Source organism: Trichoplusia ni, chromosome 13, assembly GCF_003590095.1.
Source record: "Trichoplusia ni isolate ovarian cell line Hi5 chromosome 13, tn1, whole genome shotgun sequence".
NCBI lineage: Eukaryota > Metazoa > Arthropoda > Insecta > Lepidoptera > Noctuidae > Trichoplusia > Trichoplusia ni.
In genome coordinates, this window is record NC_039490.1 from 11,488,649 (window position 1) to 11,509,974 (window position 21,326).

General features: G+C 35.3%; 1 protein-coding gene across 1 annotated transcript in view; it reads right to left on the minus strand.

Annotated features, from left to right (window-relative positions):
- Positions 1 to 13,132: 13,132 nt before the first annotated feature.
- The window catches only part of LOC113500113 (allatostatin-A), a 53,691-nt gene continuing 45,497 nt past the window's right edge, over positions 13,133 to 21,326 (minus strand). The window contains exons 2-4 of the mRNA XM_026880787.1: positions 14,894 to 15,139; positions 14,517 to 14,632; positions 13,133 to 13,829 (exon numbers count right to left, since the gene is read on the minus strand). Of these exons, the coding sequence (XP_026736588.1) occupies positions 13,519 to 13,829; positions 14,517 to 14,632; positions 14,894 to 15,138 (672 nt within the window). The 5' untranslated portion in view covers position 15,139 and the 3' untranslated portion in view covers positions 13,133 to 13,518. The remainder of the gene's footprint in view (positions 13,830 to 14,516; positions 14,633 to 14,893; positions 15,140 to 21,326) is intronic.

The following is a 21,326-nucleotide window of genomic DNA, read 5'->3' on the forward strand; positions in this document are numbered from 1 at the left end:
ACAATTTCAACCCGTGCATTCGTAAAATGACAAATCCACTCACAGCCCACATTGATAAACCCTTAAATAAAATTAAAACATCAAACTAATTTAAACCCTTCCAACAACTGACCGATCTCCTCCCGAACCATGTTTTTCTAAATCCTTAATTCATTCACTCCGACAAATCTTGGTCGGCTGGTACAACACGCTACACGGTCCACGGTCCTTTGACGAAGGCGATAAGTACTCACTTCAAAGGGTTGAAAACGATGCTGGGGCTTGTGTACCTGAACTACGAGCTGAAACAGGCCTGTTGTGGTTGTGGAAGCAAGACGCCGATATCCGCGGTGCAGCTTATTGACTCTCTTCCGCAATGTTGACGTCGTTGGGAAAAGCGTTGATCGGAGTATGCCTCTTTGACGCTGACGTGTAGGATGCCGTATAAATTTTCCGTCTGGTTTTATATGTTACATTGTAGGCGAAACTTGTTATTTGAATAAAAGGATTGATTTGTGGTTGAAATCAGTCAAAAAAGGCAAGTTTGTAAAAATCTTAGATTTTTAAAGGTCTTGCGTACACATTTTTCTTGTGTTTAATATCATGAAAACATGACGAGGATCTTCACCTAACATTTATTTTCGGTCTATTTTTAACATGATGTTTAAATTGCGAGTCATTCCTAATTATATTTAATTTAATCAACATAATTCAATACCCATATAATTGTAAATCATTCTACATGTTACATATACATTTCCACGATAATTGCATTCCACAACTATCTCAGTTACAATAACTAAGTGTCTCCCTGTCATTTGGAACAACTTCACTCTTAAAACGTACATACATCATCCCAAACCACCATTAATCGTGTCACTTTTTGCTCCCATAGCGGAATGAACCCAATAGCATTGTAAAGGTCCTGTGTATTCGTATACATACCTGTTTCCAAACCTCTTTGAGTAAAAGCCTCGATTTTTCCCGCTCTTAGGAATTTAATGCTTGTGTCGTGGTTCCACAAAGAAGTCCTATGCACGAAGACACCCAGAATTAGGAAAAGTGTTTACGGATCACACAAATGATTATTGGCGGTAATCGAACCCGCGTCTCATCGTGTACTATAGCTTTGGCTAGGTAAGCCTTATAGGCTTTGCTTGCAGTTTTATTTTCCATTAGTACTTATAATTATAAGTTGAATGTAGTTTATTGTTTATAAATCGGTGAGTACATGTATTCGATTTCTAAATTTACAATTTTACAAAGTTAAATATTTACAACTTAAAAAACAAAAAAATATTAAATTAAAGCATCAAAAAATTCATCGCTATCGCTGCCGGCTGGGAGTGTGCCCAAAAGGCTGGTAGCATTGCCACGTTGAATGGCAATGCTAACCCTCTGAGCGAGGTAAAAGCCAGCCTTTGGGTCACGAGAAGTGTCAACGAGACGCTTTGCTAGGTCTTTAAAAAGCGTTTTGGCACTCGGCCCCCACGGCCCAAAAGTTTCAACCCCAAACGGCTCAAAGAAGTAACTACCAACTAGATTACCATATTTGCGCCGCTTGAGGTCAGCAGCCGCGGCAGCAGAGCCAGCGCAGCTCGAAGAACCGGGAAGGTGAGATGGCGCAAGAGTATCAACACAAGTGGCGTCCCACACTAAAGGCCTACCCATCTTCCAAGGGAATTTTTGGTTTAAAATAGTTTTAAAATATAGAATGTAGTTGTAAAATCGTTAAAATATAAAATTAAAAATCTCGTTTCTGAGTTTATTAAATTAACTGTAGACAGAGAAAAAAAAAAACGACGACGCGCGGTGGTAAATAAAAACACCTACACTTTCCAAAGCCGCACAAAACGAAATGGTGGAAACTAATTAAAACTGAAGTTATTCACAAACGTCGTACGAAGCTCACTTTTTATTTGCCGTCGTTTTATTAATTTCCATTTGATTTGGAACTGGTGCCTAATTGCCAGCCATTGTACGTCCTCTGCAGCCATAACTTTAAAAACAAATGCTAATTAATTATTTATGAAAAAGAGGAAAAATATTTTCTTTATTAAGTAATAACTCTCATCTTATTTCTTCAAGGTTGACCTTTCAGAATTAAAGTTTAGTAGATATATAATATAGTGTAACACTCAAACACGTGGATCATGCAGTCATACTTAGTTTTTCTTTCGCAAAACTATTTTGAATAGACAAGTTCCGATTTGAAAGGCACCTGATTATTATTTAAGTAATTTATTTATTTTTCAACAAGAGAACACGTAACGTTGCACCTTTTGTTTCTCTATGGGGAAAGATTTTCTCCCAGATATCACCTTTTTATGGACCGACATCATTATTTTGAAGACCTGAAAAAATAAAATAAAATTGCCTCAACTTATCATTACCACAACATCATATAATATACAGCAATTCTCATAAGTTACAAATAATAATCGTTCTTTAAGCAGCAAACAGCATATTATAAATATCTTTTACTTCTCTGCTTGCCCGCTTAAAAGGCAAGATCGCCGTAAGCCAATTTACGAAAGGCAAAGAAACAAAACAGAACTTAATGCGTTAGTGTCTGTGCACGTTTCTTTTGTTACTTCCCGGTAATGGATGGAAGGTTTTAATGGGAACGCGGTCCTTTTCCTGAGGACCCGAGGACCGACATGCTACCAGCTACGTCTTATGTTTTTGACACTTTATGTCTTTGTTTTAGCGACCACTCTTAAATGGTACTTGGTGTTGAGTTGACCTTAATGACTGTTGGACGATGTAGACTGATTTTTTAAGTTGTTACATTATGGAGAGTGTAAATTGATGTCGTCGACCCTTCCGTTATTGAAAAGTGTAATTTTTTCAACTGTCAGCGCTGTTTAAACCGCTTTACATGTATGGAAATGATACTCATTAGAAGAAAGAAAGAAAGAAAGAAGAAAGAAAGAAATAACTTTTATTACGTGCTTGTGACCCAGAAATACATAAGGACGAATTGTACAAAATTGAGACATTAAGGTAAGAATATGCGTCGCAAACACGCAATACGGCCGTCGCTCAGCTTAATGCTGCAACCCTGAGAGAGACAGAGTCACAGCGCTGATTTTCAGCGATAGAGAATTCATTATTGAGAAGTAACTTGCATTTCCTACTTTCAGCATCTCGGTCAACTTTTAAAGAAGTTAAAGAAGGTCTGAATCTTATTTTTATTTATTTATATTTTCTGCTTTCATCTACTAGTCTACTAGTTAACCATAAAGTGAGACTGGGAAGAGACCATGTTTACGCAACAGCCTACTTTAAACTGAAACCGATTTTATTTCTAATCCTTGTTATTATAAAACAATACTACATGTACATAGAAGGCAGGTTGCGAACAATCAAGTTAATTCCGTTGTCCACTATTCGTTTATCCGGGAACCAAAATGAAGGCTTCTCTATAAATACAAACTATGTAAAATCGTTTGTTTGAGCTTGTCCGTGGTCGCCAATTTGAAATTGAACGCGACACGCATGTGGAATTCGCGAAAATTTTGGGTACCGCGAGAAAATGTTGATTTCAATACAAAATATTTTTATTGCTCTCCATATCTAGAAAAGGTGTTACATAATATTAGTATTGTACACTCTGGACCCTGTAGGGCACGGCAATGTAGAATTTTCGCCATTACGAGTTATTGAAGAATGATCAGGCTAAAATATAAAACACATTTTATTTTTCATCTGCTCTACTAATATCAGAACTTTACCGTGACTAGAAATTTTCAACTTAAAAAAACACTAAATTGATAAGAATTTCAGAAAAAGGAAATGAATTCCAAAAGTATTACCAACTGGTACAGATAAACATAAACAAAATAATAACGTCACGGGGACAGAAAAAAGGGCGGGAAAAGTTTGATCGAGAGCTTTTAACCTTTTGATTTATCAGAATAATTTATCAGGGGCGTGGGACGGCGACCGAGCTACACGGACACTGCGATGTCATTATTACCCGGTACATATTTTATTATAATTATTTAAAAAAGTTTAAGTTACTTTATATTTCAGTACTTTTAAAAAAAATTGCCTATTTATCCCACTGATGGGCATAGATTTCCCAAAGTTCCAAATTGTCTGTCCTGGTCTACTTAGAATCGGTCCACCCGGTAATTAAAAGTTATAGAAGAACGTTAACTTCATACCTTTTTTGTGTTTTCACAAGAGACAACTCAACACAAGAAAAACTCACACAGACACAAGTATTTGGGTGATTCTCCGGAAAAAAGTAACACAAATTAAGAACATCATTATCCTCACCACACTTTACATACTGCAGATTGCTTGATTTAATATTATTTTTATCTAAGCTTGTAAAGTACTACAGCTATTACTAGATGACGTAAGAATTAAAACATTTTAGCATCACAGCGACGTGAACCATTTGGTGAGGATAATGACGACCTTGAATAGGTGTAATTTTTTCCGAAGAATCACCCATTTCCACAATTCTTTTCTGAGTGCCTTCTACTACCTTATGATAACTTAGGCCCTAATTCAATTACCAAATGGTCACAATCCATTTCCATTTCGTGTTAAAAACAAATCATACAAATGTGAAAATAGTTGCTGCCTATTTACCTTATACAGTAGCGACCCAATCAACTCTACAGTTAGCCGGTGTCATTATGATTATTACCGAGGATAGAGCTAAAGAATTAGGCCAAAATGAAGTTCTTGCTAATCGCCGTCAAACAAAAATGTACGGAACATGTCCAATATGACACGTTCATCCATGTTTCACCATGATATTTAAAAACAGGACGATTGCGGTGTGAAAGCGAGATGGCGCTATATGTAGTCGATTGTCCCCTCTCTCTCCCACACTAGTATCCGTCCTGATTAGAGCTTGCTACAGAGGCAGGTTGTTTTCAGCTTAATATTCGTGAGGCATATGGGTATTGCGTGCTCTGCGTATCTCGGCTGGACACCAGCCTTCATCATCAGTTTCTGCTTTACTGTGTTAATGAGCTTTCCAAATTGTGTGTGATATGACCGTACATTTTTTTGGAATCCATACATGCATGTAATATTCTCAATGGCTCTGAAATTTTTAATTGTTAGAATAAACAATTATGACCTTTTTTCATAGTGATGTGTGTCTGTGTCCCTGTGCACGTATTTAAAAAGGACCGGGTCTATTCCCAAGAAGTTATACCGTGACAGTAAAGAGTACGTGGCTTCCATATCAATGGCAGAAACACAGATTAATCGATTTTTTCTAACTTACTGTGTGTTTTCGTCATAGGCTGGGCAAGGGTCTCCCATAATTATTTTACGATTCTCTACCCGAGGCTACCTGAAATAAGCCTTAGGCCATCCACGACGGCGGCGTTATCCATCCGCTGCTGATATTTGTCTCAACGTAGAAGAAAATACCCCTACAACTTTAGAAGTATGTGTCAATTTAATTGATAAATTTTATACCTAGTTTAAAAACATCTCTTATACCAGGAAAACTTCATTAAAAGACTTAACAAAGACTTCACATAATTTACTTAAGAAAACAGTTAGCTTAAAATTATTTTAATGAAGATGACCCTTTTCGAATTACACAAAATATACTTAAGTACATATATCACTACGTATCGCTCACCCTTCACCGTTCCATAACTACTCTAGCTGTGGCGTAAGGACCAAATGTACTGAACATGAGCATTTAACTTATTTACTAATAACACGGCACAAAATAGGAACGTTTACTCTCTAGGTCAGGGCCTAATGGATACCTCTCTACAGGAGTTACAAACACACCGGCATACGTTACTGACGGTTACTTATCCAAGGCATCCCTACTAATACTGTAATACCGTTATAAGCTTATCACTGAATAATATATTAACTTTGCCGACGCCAGACCTTTCCCTTTTTTTATAAATTACCAGCCGGAAAATATTATGTGATAATTTTTAGGGTTATATACCTAAAGTGTTAAAATATAACCTTGTTACTACGGCTCTGCTGTCTGCCCGTCTGTCTTTTACAAGGCTTTATCTCATGAATAGTGTAAGCTAGTAGATAGCAATTTTTTTATAAATGATGTATTTCTTTTGTTGCTGCAAAAAAAAGTCGAGGTGCAACAATTGTTGGTGCGGTCATAAATTTGATGAGTAATCCATTTTTACTGCAAGTATATTTTCTGTAATGCAACCCACACTTGACTGATTCTGTTAATTATAATTAATACGATATTTCAATTTCTCTTTTAATACTCATTAACAATTAAGATCTATGTAAATGTAAGTGAAGTGCCCACATTAACCTTTTAACATTAGTTTATAATATTACTAAATACACGTGTGCTCCCAATACCAGTGTTAATTAACTGGAATGATCGGTTACCGGCGATTGATGGATCGAAACAAGTTCAAAAACAAAAGATATAGAAAACAATATGTTACAAAAGGAAACTCGAAACTTACTCATTACATATAGCGAGGGGAGAATGTTGCTTTGTATTTACATCCCTACTAACATTATACATGTCAATGTAAGTTTGTTTGTTACGCTGTCACGCATAAATACTTGACCGGTCGTGATGAAACTTTGCACATATTACTTTTTATAATATAATGTTCTTGGAGGGATAAGAAGTAAAAAATTATAGATTTAAAAATCTAAAAACCCACGATTTTAAATGACACTCATTTTTTTTTAAATCGGTCCCGCCTTTTTATAATTGTAAATTGCATTGTCATCGGGTTTGAAGCTGCACTGAAAATTTCAGCTTGCTCGTTTATCGGGAAGTGCCTCAAAATTGAGATACAAAAATCCGAAAGGAATGACAAATTAAGAAACAAACGAGAAAAGTGAGTGTATAAAAACGAAGGAATAAAAAAACCGTAACTACCAGGATGCAGTTGCTGTTCTATAAGTTCTCAAAAGAGGGACACTGTTATTATGACATTTCATGTAAGTGAACCTACAATGTCCTCTTAGCCAAAGACTGCAGCTGTCAAAGCGAGCAACAACTCTACTCGAAATAGAGAGACACTCTGTTTTCTCTCTCTTTCTCTTCTTCCAATAGTAAGTGACCTTCATTCGCTTCCATATGGGAAAGCAAATCTCCGGATCTAAGGACCAAACTTTTTTAAAAGCCTTCATATTTTCCAGTCTGTCATAAAAATATTTGTTAGAAAACAAATGACATGTATTTTTTGTTCGTTTTTATAAATAGGTATAATATTAAATAAGCTTATTTTGCTTCAAAGGACGAAAATGATAGGATAACATTACTCTAGCCTTTTCAAATGTGGGTTTTATTTTTTATTACAAATGTTGTGATACTTATCTTTTGACAAGCACATAAGTGTATCATGTTGTTTTTTTAGTAATATTTTCCTCCAAATAAGTGGAATATTGAAAGTCGTTTACGCATTTTTAAATTGGAAAATGGCTTGGTAAACAAACTTTGCTACGCTTTTTTTGACGTTTTGGTACTCGCACTGACGTGTATCCCATACGTCAAAGTTATATTGAATACTAGATAAGAAGTTACGATTGAATAAAATAGTAACGTACTCAAGCAGTGACGTCACACGAGATTTCAAATTCATTTTCGTGCGCGATGAAAGAAAAATCTCTTTATTCTGATTTTTTTTGGGCATCTAGCAAACTAATTGCATTCATATTTGAATATCCGAGCGTTTATGATGATTTTATTAGGCATCCCCTTAAAGCACATTATCACTCACTTTTATCCCTAAATTAAAACTAATTGTTTCATTACTGAACCACATCCTGACCTTAAAGGATTAGAGTAATGATAATTGGACCACATAACTTTTTAAAGGCCATATCCCTTGAAGGGCCAAGAGCTATAGAGCTAGTGGCACAAAATATGGTCCAATTTGTACTAGTCAACGTTTTTTCCCATCTAGTATTGTACAGTATTTGGTAACTTTTTACTATGGAATACTGTTTTATCTAGTATAGAGGATTGTGGAGGTTAGAAAGGCAGTCGCTCTATCCTCCATGCTATATTAAACACAGTATTCGGCTTCTTCTTATCGTATGGTAAGGTCGCATCTTGGCCTCACTTTCTACCCTGAGGAGGTAGATGTCTATGACGATTCCTCTTCCTTAATAAAAAAGGTAGAAAGGCTCAGAGTTAAAGCCCATCCCGAAGATCCACGCTTTTGACGTGACTTAACAAAAAGTAAGATCCACGCAGCATCCAGAATGCTTCTAGGCTAAAACCTTGAAACATTCTCAGTTTTGCTAGTTTCCTCACTATGTTTTCTCATAAGACATTCGGGCGTACTGGGTTTCGAACCGACTATCCTCGACTGGGCAGTCCAAAGAAGCGAAGTAAAGTGCCTTCTTATACCGAAGGCACTTTACACCGCTTTGTAAATGACTGTCGTATTTTTGTCCATGAGAAACTTATTATAGCTGTCTTTTAAATAACTGCTAAAACACATTTTTATTAAATTTTTCAATTCTCATTTCGTGAATTCCGGAGTTATTATTGTTTATTAAGTTAAGTTTATATTTTTGTGACGCTATTTTCTACTGAAAAATATTGTTTTGTACATAATTTTAAGGTGGGTGGCTGTTACTACTACCGGCGCGCCGCGGATTCATTCGCGTAGACCCTGTTTCCGTAGAAAAAAGGGAATAATAACAGTTTATACGGTCGATCCGTGTATGGAAAAGCACGTTAAATTGGGGGTTAATTATTCCCAGTTTGTACTAATCTTACAACAAATCTTATTAAGGTCGACTATCATGTTGACCTGGTGACTGAGTCGAGGAGGTAAGATAGGCAGTCGCTACTAGTACAAGACTAGTTCTGAACATTCATTTAAACTGGAAACAGCATAAAATATATCCATAATGATTCATTTACACTAAATTGAGAATATGTAAACTTTGAACGTAATACGACACACCCACTATCTTATCTTTAATAAACAAACGAAAATAGCCCATATGGAAACTGATAATTACGTATTTTAATATGATACTAAAATAATTCCTCTCTACCTATGTTAGACCTGTGTCCCTGTATAAACCGTTAATAAGGACCAGGTTTTCTTAATAGATGACCATCCCATGAATAAAAACAATTAGCGAAGGCTACATTTAATAGCATAGTTTATGCAAAAGGCGTATAAACTCTAATATGGTTACTAACATGTTTCACCTGCCTGCAAGTTACTGATAAAATGTTATGGACTATTACAACTCCCACATTGTAATTCATTTTTATTGTGCGTTGAATAAATTAGCAGTTATACAAGTAAGGTTTATTAAATGTGTGAAATAAATATTCCTTTTAAACTGATATATGGACTTTCAAGGGGGTGTAGTGTAACTTTAAATGATTAAGTACTGGCGAAAATATTAAAAAAGAAATAAATAGTTTTCCTCAATCAAATAATATAAAGCGGCGACGAGGATGGCCTCGAATGAAGTGGCGCAATGATCTGGATTCATACCTTAAAAATGGATGGAAAAATCTATGGGAGGCCTTTGCCCTGCAGCAGGACAGTAACGGCCATACGAAAAGAAATATAAATCTAGTAGTATAGTTATAAATCTGTTTAGCCCGTTGGACAGATTTCCGAATTATTGGTTATGTATTTTTAATGTTATCTTATCATTAAAAAGTAAAAAACACTTAAGTATGGTAGAGAAACAACCTCACTTGCTAGTAAAAAGCGTACTGGTAAGTGACGTCACACGGCAAAATAAATCACTGCACCACCTATATTTTTTGTTTAAGAGATGAAATAAAAAATACGTATACAATATTTTTTGGAAATCTATATGATGGGCAAATCAGGTTTTTTTGGCAAATTCCCTATTGTTTGAGCTGATTCACAATGTATTATTAAGTAACCCAGTCTCAACCTCAGATCTTTAATCTTAGCATTTGTTTGAGCATAACGTCGCAATAAACATATCCATGTAATTTGTGAAAGACAGTAACATTTGCTCGGAAGTTTGTTGCGTGGTACCTCCTGTTGGATAAAACATTAAGAATCCCTGACGGCTAGACCACCCACTCGGGGGTAAGGGTCCACGCATACAAAACTAAAATGAAAACACTGCGTTTTTAATTCAATTGCAAAGTTAAGTTAATAATAGTTTATTATTGTTATTGTTTTATAAACCTATTACAACTACTTGATGTAGGATGCTAATTTTACTCAGAGCGAGACATGTTATAAAGGAATTAAGTATCGCCATCGCGAAAAACAACAGCTTTTCCATACAAAAAATCATTTCTTCACTTTGGTAAGAGCTAAATTTAAGCGACAATATGATTTTTAATTTACAGACAGTGTTACCTACATATGTTGATGAGGCTGAACCCCTAAAGTTTTGTAATAGATTGCTGATATATTTGAAATTATGGTCCCGATTGATATGTGTGCGATGACCCTAATGTAGCGACGACTGCAGCTCAGTCTTTAGTTATGTTGACATTTAAAAATGATACAAATGTCTTGCCAGCAGAAGAAATGTTTCAAGGAAACTATATGACAAGAAATTCCAAGTAATACATATTTACGTATATTTTTGATAAATTATCTTTATTCTCATGTTTGATGTAATGTATAAAAACTGCTCTATTTTCGATACTAAATTTTGCAGATTGTCTGGTGTCTATTATACGTAAGTAGATATTTTAAAAAGGGGCCACTGCTTCGCTCCTTTTTGAAATCGCTTCAGACAAAAATAACTAATTCTCCATTCTAAAAATTGTATTTGATTGGCCTGTTGGTCTAGTGGGTCCATATGGGAGGTCGTAGGATCGATTCCCACTCAGGACAAATCTTTGTGTGATGAGCACGATCATTTGTTCTGTGTCTGGGTTTAATTAATCTAATTTATGTTTGTATTTAGAAATATATAAGTATGTTTATCAGTTGCCTAGTACTCACAATACAAGCTTAGATTGAGACCAGATGGCGCTGCGCGAAAAAACAAATTGTGTGTAAATTAAATTGTCAACACGATATTGTGTTGTAAAACAATCCAACATGGCTGCCAGCCGCGCTTGTTCGTTGCACGTGCCTTTTATTATCAAAGCTGTTAGATTTTATATTTAAGAGTTCAAACTGAAATTATTTTGATTTTAGGGTTCCTTTCCTAAAGATTAGAAACGGATTCATATTACTAAGACTAAAATTTCTGTTCTTTTGTCCATCCGTCTGTCACCAAGCTTTACCTCAGGAACCTGAAAAGTATAGTAAAAAAATCGTAGAAGATGATCTCTTACCGCTATAAAATCCTATGGTATAATGATTGCTTTTTTTTGCCCATTTGTTGATATTTAGCATAGTAGTACGGAACCCTAAATATCGTGAACCTACTCGCACTTGACCAGTTATTTAATTTAATAACATTGAAGTTAATCGTTTGGCGGCAAATAAGGAAGTATGCCTTATTGCGGTAACACGATATTAATATACAGAGTGTTGTTTAAGTGAAGATCACGAAAGGTAACACTCCTGCCTACACCCTGGGGAGCGCGGCGTGATGATACACTGGCTCTTATTAATCTGTCAGGAGACACGCTTATAAGTTACACCTTTTAATTTTAACGGAAAATGATTTTTATTTACAGGTGTAAATAACCGGTCGTGATTGTCGCGTCAGCTCATGATTAAGGACTCCGGTTGGCTCCGAAACTAGTCGGGCGATGTAGAATAAATATGCGTGAGTTCTGAATGATTTTTTCACACGGTATAGAACTCACAGCTATTCAATAGTTACAGTAGGTATTTTTATTTTTTCCATTATCAATAACTTATACAGGCTTTAAAAAGGGTAGAAAAACGTTTATTAACTTTGTGAGTCAAAGGACCTATTTTTGGGTACCGTATTTAAAAAGTAAAATCGGAACCTTATAGCTAAGGTTTCCTATCAGTCCGTTTGTCCGTCTGTCACCAAATAGTATCTCGTAAACCGTGACAGCTAGACAGTCGAAATTTTTACAGAAGTTTTTTTTTAGGAGATGCGGCCATCAATTTGATAGGTGACCAGTTTTCGTTAAAAATAAATGTGTCTTTTGCCTTTTACACTCTCTGTGTTGTGAGTCCGACTCGCGCTTGACCGGTTTTTACATTGAATAGATTTTCCATTTCGTATATCCCTTGAGAGAACATTAGTGCCTGTTTTCTAAATATTTAAGCTTTTTGGGTCTCTATTGGGACGTAATTCTTTTAATACCTACCGGATTTCTTTCAGGAAATTAGATTAAAAATAAATGTTTATTTAACTTTGAAATTAAAGTTCAAATTAATGTCGCAATGTTTTATTGTAGTGTAATGTTATCAGGGTTAAGCTCAGTATGTGTCGCGGGTTCGATCCCCGCGGGATACAAGCGTTTGTGTAATGCATGTACGAGTATGCTTGTTCTGAGTCTGGGTACGAGATTTGCATGTATGTGAAACTCCTCGCGATAAAAGGATTCAATTAATACATGCGAAGGTCGTTTTTTTTTCTATGGGATATTGTAGTAACTATTTTAGTGGCACCAGGTCCTTCTCTCATATTAGGCGCGGGGTTTGATAGCTGACCCCTGCGTCATACTCGTGAACTGGTGCGACTTGCGCTGAAATTGGTCTTTCTATATCACTCTCTTCTTACTCAGGCTATCTAATATCTAAAATGTACCTACCTAACTGTGCATAAGATGTAGAATAGAATAGCAACTATTTAATTTAGAATATCTTCCGTATACCTAGATCTCATCATGCATGTTTAATACACCATTTAAAGCAATTATTCATTATAATTGTTTTCCAAAATTTACCGTAACTGAGATGATTCAAACAGGGTAGATACTTAACTGGGCTTATTAAATATCTCACTTTCATTTATTTATTATAAGCGTATTATTTTGTCTTCATGAAGGAGTTTATGAGTTAAACAAAATATGATATTCTTCATTATTTATTCAACAACATAAATATTTCTATAGGATTATACTATGAGCTTACACGCATTTGTGACTCCACAGTGACTAGTACGATTTACAATGATTCATTATTTATTACATAAATAACCATATTTATAACAATAATTTACAAAATAAATAAAATAAAAAATATAAAGATAAATTATAATAATATATTATTACAACAAAAATATTTTAAATTACCATAAAAATACATCGCATTTCAAATGTTTTCTAACTCACTTTTAAATGTTTGAAATGTCTAAATTACGTGAATTATGCAGTCGATAACCTTAATATTATTAATTAACTGGTTGTATGGAAACTTTCGTGGAAATGTACGGAAAATAAATGTAATTGATAGGAATTTTGGCCTATGCCCGCAAGGTTCCCATGTGAAAATTGGCTGGTTTTTTCACATGGCAATCTTTTACCTGCTTAAGAACACTACAAAAATAGATATTTTGACAAATCTAGTTAAAAGACAACTCAAAATACAGAGCACTTAAAGTCCTAAATAATATTATGTCGTTTTAAGAAAATATTTCCCACGTAAATTCCCATTGGCGATACCGCTTAAGTATAAAATAAAAAAATTAAACATCAAAATAATTGTCGTTATCTTCGGGTGAAGCGTCCTCTGCCGACCGCTTGCCTAGGCCGAAGTTGAAGCGATGCATGTCCCTCTGTCGTTTGCCTAGGCCAAAGTTGAATTTGCTGGCGAGCCTCTTGCCTAGACCGAAGTTGTAGCTCCTGGCTCGTTTGCCAAGTCCAAAGTTGTACATGGGTAGTCGTTTGCCTAGGCCGAAGTCGTATGCCCTGGCACGTTTCTCCTCTGATGTTTCATCTTCAGCATCACGTTTGCCTAGGCCGAAGCTGTAGGGACGAGCTCGCTTCGCTTCGTATACTGCAAAAAAATATACATATAAGACTCTTCAATGACTTGTAAATTTCAAAACTAATTTTGATGAATGAAATTTTTATATCACTGCCAATTATTGTGCGTGTATTGACTTAGACAAAAAAAAGAATATTCCTTGCTTTATAGCGGCAATATTGAAAATTATTTTCACAAACAAATTTTCAATTTTCCGGTAGCCGTGTATTAAATTTTTGCTCGGTTTCATTTTTTAGAACATTTCGTTAAATTTTCCTTAAAGACAATTGTTCTACAATTAAAGGCTATTTCTGATTATTTGGTCAAACATTAGGGACCGGCCGTTTTCCTTATCGTATTTAAATGAGAATTAAATGTTTCCTTAATTCCCCTTTTTTCGTGTCTTGATTTTTTGTATGTACCAACAAAATAATGTCAAACATCATAGGATTGGTCCATGAAAACAGCCATGAAGCTAAAGATAGATCATAAGACGAAATAAACTAAATCCATATCTGATGACCTGAGGATCAACAACGCTTAAAACAATATTATTTCTGTTGCTTTCTACGTCGTCTAGTGCATTGTTATTCTGCCAAGAGTACTGTTACATAAACTTAGTAACAAAATCAACCTGTGATTGTTCCACATTAACCTCGTAGATCCTTCCCTGGTCTATTTCATCTTTTATAACTTAGAGACATAACACCAGCTCACCTGCATCATCATATTGGTCGAAGAGTTCAGCCAGAGAGTCCTGATCGAAGGTGTCGTCATCGAACTGGTCGGCGTCCACGGAGCGCTTGCCGAGCCCGAAGGAGTAGGGTCTGGACCTACAGGCCAAAGAAAAAGTTTAAAGACGCAGGTCAAGACTTTATGGTGTTGGTTATAACACTCTTTGGAAAACACATCGTAATGTTGGAATTAGAATGTAAATAAATCGCAAAGATAAAGCTCTGTACAAAATATATCTGAGCAAAATTTCCTCTCCACAGATAGTGTACTTAGAACGCAGTGAAGGATGGGCGATATATGGTGTTGTCTAAATTAAATGGAATTTGATTTTGAAAAGTTATAGAGGTGAGTTTAAGTACCTTTTTCCCAAACCGAAGTTATAGACTGGCAGTCGCTTATACTCCGACACGTAGCTGTAGGCTCTCTTGCCAAGTCCGAAGTCGTAGTGGGGGGATCTCTTCGCGAGGGGGGCAACATGGTCCCCTTGTATGTCGTGGGTGTCTTGTGGGGTCTCGTGGGGGTCAGCGTCGCTCTGCATCCTCTCGGGGGCGCATAGTGCTGCTCCAATCACGAGGAAACAGACGGGAAGAGACGTGTACATCATTCTGTAACAATAAAATTAGATTTAAGAAGATATTTTCGTAAAGTGATGCAGTTATTGTTCAGGGTTGCCGATTGAAGTAAGACTGTAACAGTTCTAGAAGAGAGAGCCTCTTAACGCTATTTTATATCTCCCTTCCACAACAGCAGCAGTTTTACTTTTAAGGTTGATGGTAGAGTTCTAGTGTCAGTTAACGCGTCCCTGGTATGCAAAGTGTTAAGAAAAGTATTATTCAGTAAAACTCTGACACTCTCTTCCGCTCAACCCAAACCAAGGAAGAGATCATTTGATTTTCTCATCCGAAAAAAAAGGACTGCTGTCCAGTTTGATGCGGTAGTTGCGAATTGTCAAATTCTGATGATTAGATATTTTTTCAGTAACCGCAAAATAAATTAATCATATATAAGTATTCAAACTTTCAACATACGTTCTTATGCATTTAAAAGACAACTCTCGAGTATATTTCATACGAAATTGTATTATTATTCAGCAATAGTCATCTAAATCTAAATACGTATATTATGCGAGGGTCCAAGACGTCTGCAAGTTATCTTAACTAACATAAGTCTGGAGTTTATTAGTATTAAATTATGCTTCAGACCATCTTCAGAGGGTTGATACAATATTTTAATAAGACCAACTCGAATGTGTAATTTTCATTTATAAATATGTATCATTTACTAGTAGTGCCACGTTGTTTCACTAGACTCGTTTTTTTTAAAACTTGCAGTATCGTCTGAGTTAAAAACTATTACTCTTAAAATAGAGTATATATTAGGTCGTTTCAGAAGTTCCTTTGGACTACAAAACTTTCGCATGATCGGGTTGGGTGTCAAGCGCACAAGGTAACGAAAAAAATTGAAGAGCGGACGCCGACTGCTGCGCTAGTGTGCGCTACTGTACGCTAAAGAAGGTGCTATCGAAAATAATATTGAATAGTTAAAAGTCTATTGTAAATGACTTTATATTATGTTTGTCGTTGTAAAACACTGGTACTCAGCTGAATCCGAATTCCAAAATAGTTGGAAAAAGGCTAGGCCAATGATGACTAAATGATTTTATATATATCTTTAAAACTGTATTTATTATCATTTTCCAAAGAATGCCACATTTGATAAAGACCATTATAAATTTATCTCTATCTAACCCTGTGTCTCCTAAACAAAGACGTTGAAAACACCACAGCTTATAAATAAAATTAAAAGGGAAAAACAGAGTTAAATGAGGAAAGAAGACTCTATATGTTTCACTTAAGTGGGGACCGCGTTAGTGCAATTATCTGTTTCACTATACAAGTAATCATCAGAAGGCGAATTTTACTTTCATTTTTAAAAGCCAGCGCGGCCGCGGTCTTTACTATTGATTACCGTATGTTTGTAGTGTGGCATTGTGTATTACCTAGCATTTGTTTTCTAATTATGTTTTTTCACTTTTTTTTTTACAAGCAGTTAACCAGATAGAATTTAGTAATAAGCAATATTCGTAAATGATAATATGTGAATTTATGAAAAACTACTGTTACCCGCGGGCCCGAACCCTAAAGAACGAAAACGATTCCGCGGGATCATAAAATCGGTATTAAAACTATCCTTAGTGTTAACCCCAGTTATAAACTATCTGTGTACCAAGTTTCGTCTAAATTCCATTGCTTTTTGCGTGTAAGAGGAACAAACATCTATACATTGATATAAGGACACATATAAACTTTCGCGTTCATAATATTAGGATTAAGATTAACTAGGATTGTCATGCTAGTACTTCTGTAGTATAGTTTAGTGGTGGCCCACTTAGCGGTCCACTTGAACTACTACCGGCAGTTTGTCTGCAAAAGTTAGAGGTCAAGCAATCCGTTTATTTAGGCTTAAGAAAGGTTTAGGGTCTCTTTGTGATACAACGTCTTAAGTATCTGTCGTAGGACGGATGTGGTTGGTACTTATGCAGAGACATTAACCTCCTTCTGAAGCAGTCGGGTAAAAACTACGATTGAACTTTGATTTTTGGCGACTTTTATAGTTTTGAATAAGTGTGCCTGCGTGATAATTAAGAATACATTATAATATTCCACAAACCTTGCCGTCTAGTCTGAAAAAAAGCAAAGCTTGTATTATGAGTACTAGGCGACTGATAAAGATTCTTATATATTTCTAAATACATACTTAATATAGACAAATTACACCGAGCCACAACGAATGATCCTGCTCACAACACTAGCAATGTAACAGGACAATCAATTATATTTTACATGTAGTTTTATTAGGGTACGATAATTAATTAAGTATTTAAATAACGCAAATATTAAATGAAATTAATTTTAATTATTTTACCTGAAACTTGTTTCCATTAAATTCAATAACTAACCACTAGTCCACCACTACAGCTAATTAGAGTTAAAAATACTTAATTAATTTTATAATCGTTATTTTTAATTGGTATGTGACATCACACACTCCACATGAAGTATTTTGGCAACATAACGATAGCAAAAAAGGCTGATCCAATTTGCGTGTGAGCTCACTTTGAATTAATTTTTTAATTAAATCGGACCGAGACCGGCAGGTGGTAGCAAATATCAACATTATTATTTAAATTTTATTGTATTTACAGGTTTGTCCTAAAAAAACAATATTTGTTTTCTGATTCGTTACTTCGACCGAGTGTATTCTGGAGCCGGTATGAGGGTAAATGTAGAAGTTTAAATGTGAACATTAACTAGAAAAAGGTGTATTAAACTATTGGTATTTATAGCCGCTTTCAGAAAAGAGATTCCCTCAAAACTTCATATAGCTTCGAAAGCTGGCCACGGAAAATTTTCGGACAAGTACACAAAGAACACTAAAAATTAACAATGAGGTTACGCTAGATACGGTCATAAATGTAATAGATGATTTGATTGGTTTTTCTTTAGCCAATTTGTACGGGCTCCGCTGAGCTATTTCCCCGTAACTATTACGAACATTGTTTTCCAGGGGTTAGCGAAAATTCATATGCTTTTTATTTTTTTAAGTCTTCTGGGTTCACTGGGTTGTCTGTGTAGGTTCAGGTAGATTAAGGTTTACGTAACGTAGGTCAGTAGATTTGGCAATGTGATATTAAAAAAAAACAATGAAGTGCGAGTTGGACTCGTGACAAGTTTGTACAAACAATCTGAAATGAGATTCAGTAAATATAATAAATGATATCTCGTTTACATACCAAATGATTTTTTAAGCAGGAGTCGACATTTCCTAACTGGCTATCTTGAAAAGAAACGTTGAAACAAACAAAAGGGTAAAATCCTCTTTTCAAGTCCAGACAATGTTGTATTATTTTAAATAACCAAATGTAGTCTCCTTCATGGGCAAGCTTTTGCAAGAAAGAGCCACGTCAATCGAGGCAAGTCTTTGCCATCAAGCCGTCCTCCTGCCCCAAGTCTGAAGATTAGATACAACCTGGTACCCTAGTAATTAGGTTCCCGATTTTTTTCCTTTAGATACGGCACTCTACAAAGTTATAAAGATTACTTAAGCATGCTTTTATCGACGCATTGCTTGTCTACTCTTGTTACGACTGTACGACCAGCCCCTCTTTACAACATGGTTTCCTTCTGAATCAGGCAAAACTAAAAATTTACCTCCGTGGTCGAGTGGCGTACGCACCGGTTTCAAGGTGTCGCTAGCTCTGAGGTCCCGGGTTCGATCCCCGGTCGGGTCAATGTAAAAATTCACATTTCTACATTGTCTCGGGTCTGGGTGTTTGTGGTACCTTCGTTGTATCTGAATTCCATAACACAAGTGCTTTAGCAACTTACTTTGGGTTCAGAACAATGTATGTGATGTTGTCCGCATTTATTTATTTATTTACCTCAATATAGCTTGGAAATAGGCTCAAGATGACTTCTTCCAAAGGGGGCAGGGCAGTAAGTTCAACAATTATCAAGAACTGTTTTCCAAAAGGTTCATTAGCTAAGTTAATAGCGCTTTACAGTTTCACTCACTTTACAAAGAACTTTAAGTGTCGCCTTATTAGGTGAAGACTGTTTTAATTGTTCTTCTTTGATTGCTAAGTGATTAAGTGTTTTTAAGTAGTATTTAAATTGGCTTGTAATGTAAAGTTGTTAAAGTAGTATTTAGGTGTAAAATGCTTGAGCATTTGTTAAATGGCATGACTATACTAGTTATGTCATGCGATTTTCTTTTTTATGGACTTATTTTTGCATTGGTAGCCGAGTGGTTGAGTTCACAACGCCAAGCAAAGTGTCGCAGGTTCGATCTCCGCGTAGGACAAGCGTTTGTGTAAGCCACGAATGCTTGTTTCGAATCTGGGTGTCTTTGTGCAATGTGCTTGTGACTTGAATGTATATGATGCAAAAATATTAAATTCCTTAGTGCAAGAGTGCGTTGAGAAATACTAAACTAAAAATAATAGAACAGTGTTATCAAATGTTAAATTTCTTTCAAATCCTATAATTAGTTTAAAGGGTTCACACTTACCAAAACAAACTTTCAGCATTACAATCGATTCTGTATTCTAACTGTATGTGTAATTACAACTAAAACCAGGTACAATTTAATAAAAGCAATTACATCGGCCACTGTAATATACACCTAACTACCTCGGTCTAAGATTCAAGGTCCAATATCAGGGTTCCGTTGCATATTATTACCGTGTTTGTATTACTAAGGCAGGACGCTTTTGTTTCTGGCGGCTGTTCCGATTAGTTTGCTGACGACTTTGGAACTCAATCAGTGTATATTCAAACCTTAGGTCATGGGACGTGAGCAGAAAACAAGGTAGGGTCTTGGAAAAGGGATGGCAATTTTTTTTTCAATGTCTGATATTTTGTTTACGTATTTTTTCTTTTGTACCATAAAGGTAGATTTATCAAATTATAGTGATTGGAAATTATGCAAGACGTCACTGCTATGTTTGTATGTTTTTACTTAAACTTTAAGCGGTATAATTTAGTCAATTTTTTGTTTCATATGAAGGTAAATATACGTGTGTGTTAAATTTGAATTACCTATCAAAATAATAAAAACATTTTTAACTTTTAATACTCACTCGTTATTCCACATTTGATAATGAAACGTATAAAAAGGAGACACTAAAATGCTAAAAAGTAATAAACCTGCATAAATCTTAATATACCCAATAATTGTACCATCTGTATTTGTCAGTGAACTTCTCCTAAACGGCTGGACCGAATTGTATGATTTTTTCCATTCTTTTCGGTGGAGCGGAACAAATTTCGACGGATCCTTGCAGTATAGTAAGTAAGTCCCGATAGTAAGTAAGTCCGATAGTAAGTTTTATAAAAGTGTACCAATCCATGGTACCTAGTACTTAATAAACAATTCACATGATAATATTTTATAGTCTCTGCGAGTCTTTTCATACTTGCAATAAAAGCAAGACTGTGTCGGAGTCTGTTTCAATGGGCAGCCATAAAAGATACAGGTATCCTTTTACTATTGTGTGAATGGAAAACACACAAGTATAGAAAATTCTATTTGTCAAGAATATAAAATATTTTTAACATACAATGTGTATTTCTAGTGCGATTCTGAAAAGAGACATTCTGTTAATAATTTATTGCCGTTGGCTTACGATATTTTCATGAGATCGGTCAATAGTTTAAATTCAAATCGAAAATCGGTTTGCTTTTGAAGTTTTGAGAGTAGGTACACTTGAATCTAGATTCTTGTCACTTAAAGGTGTAAAGTAGGGAGCAATAGTGAGGCAATAGTACACTTTCAAAGTAATTTGCCCCGCAATATTTTTGGCTAATACTACACAATATTTCTACGACTAATGTGGTAACGAATGCTTGAATAGAGTGAAAAAATGTAAAAAAACATAAAGATAATATAGATAGAGATAATTCTATATATTTTTTTTATCTTTAATTGTTTTCTTTTTTCCTTTTACTACCACATATAAAGAAAAAAGATATAATTATAATGATGGCTGCTACAAATAATTGTATTCACGCCACTCCGAACTGTCTCCGTCAGATTAGATGTTTTTATCCTCATTTTGTATACAGGGTGTGAATAAATGCAGTGTGAATCATATACAATGGTGGTATTTTAATTGGTATCAGACATATTATGTATATATTTTAAGTTTTTATAATAAGCTATATTAATAAACTGGTCAAGTGCGAGTCTTTTTGGAGGGACTCGAGACTGTTTTCTTATTTTTTTTACCGG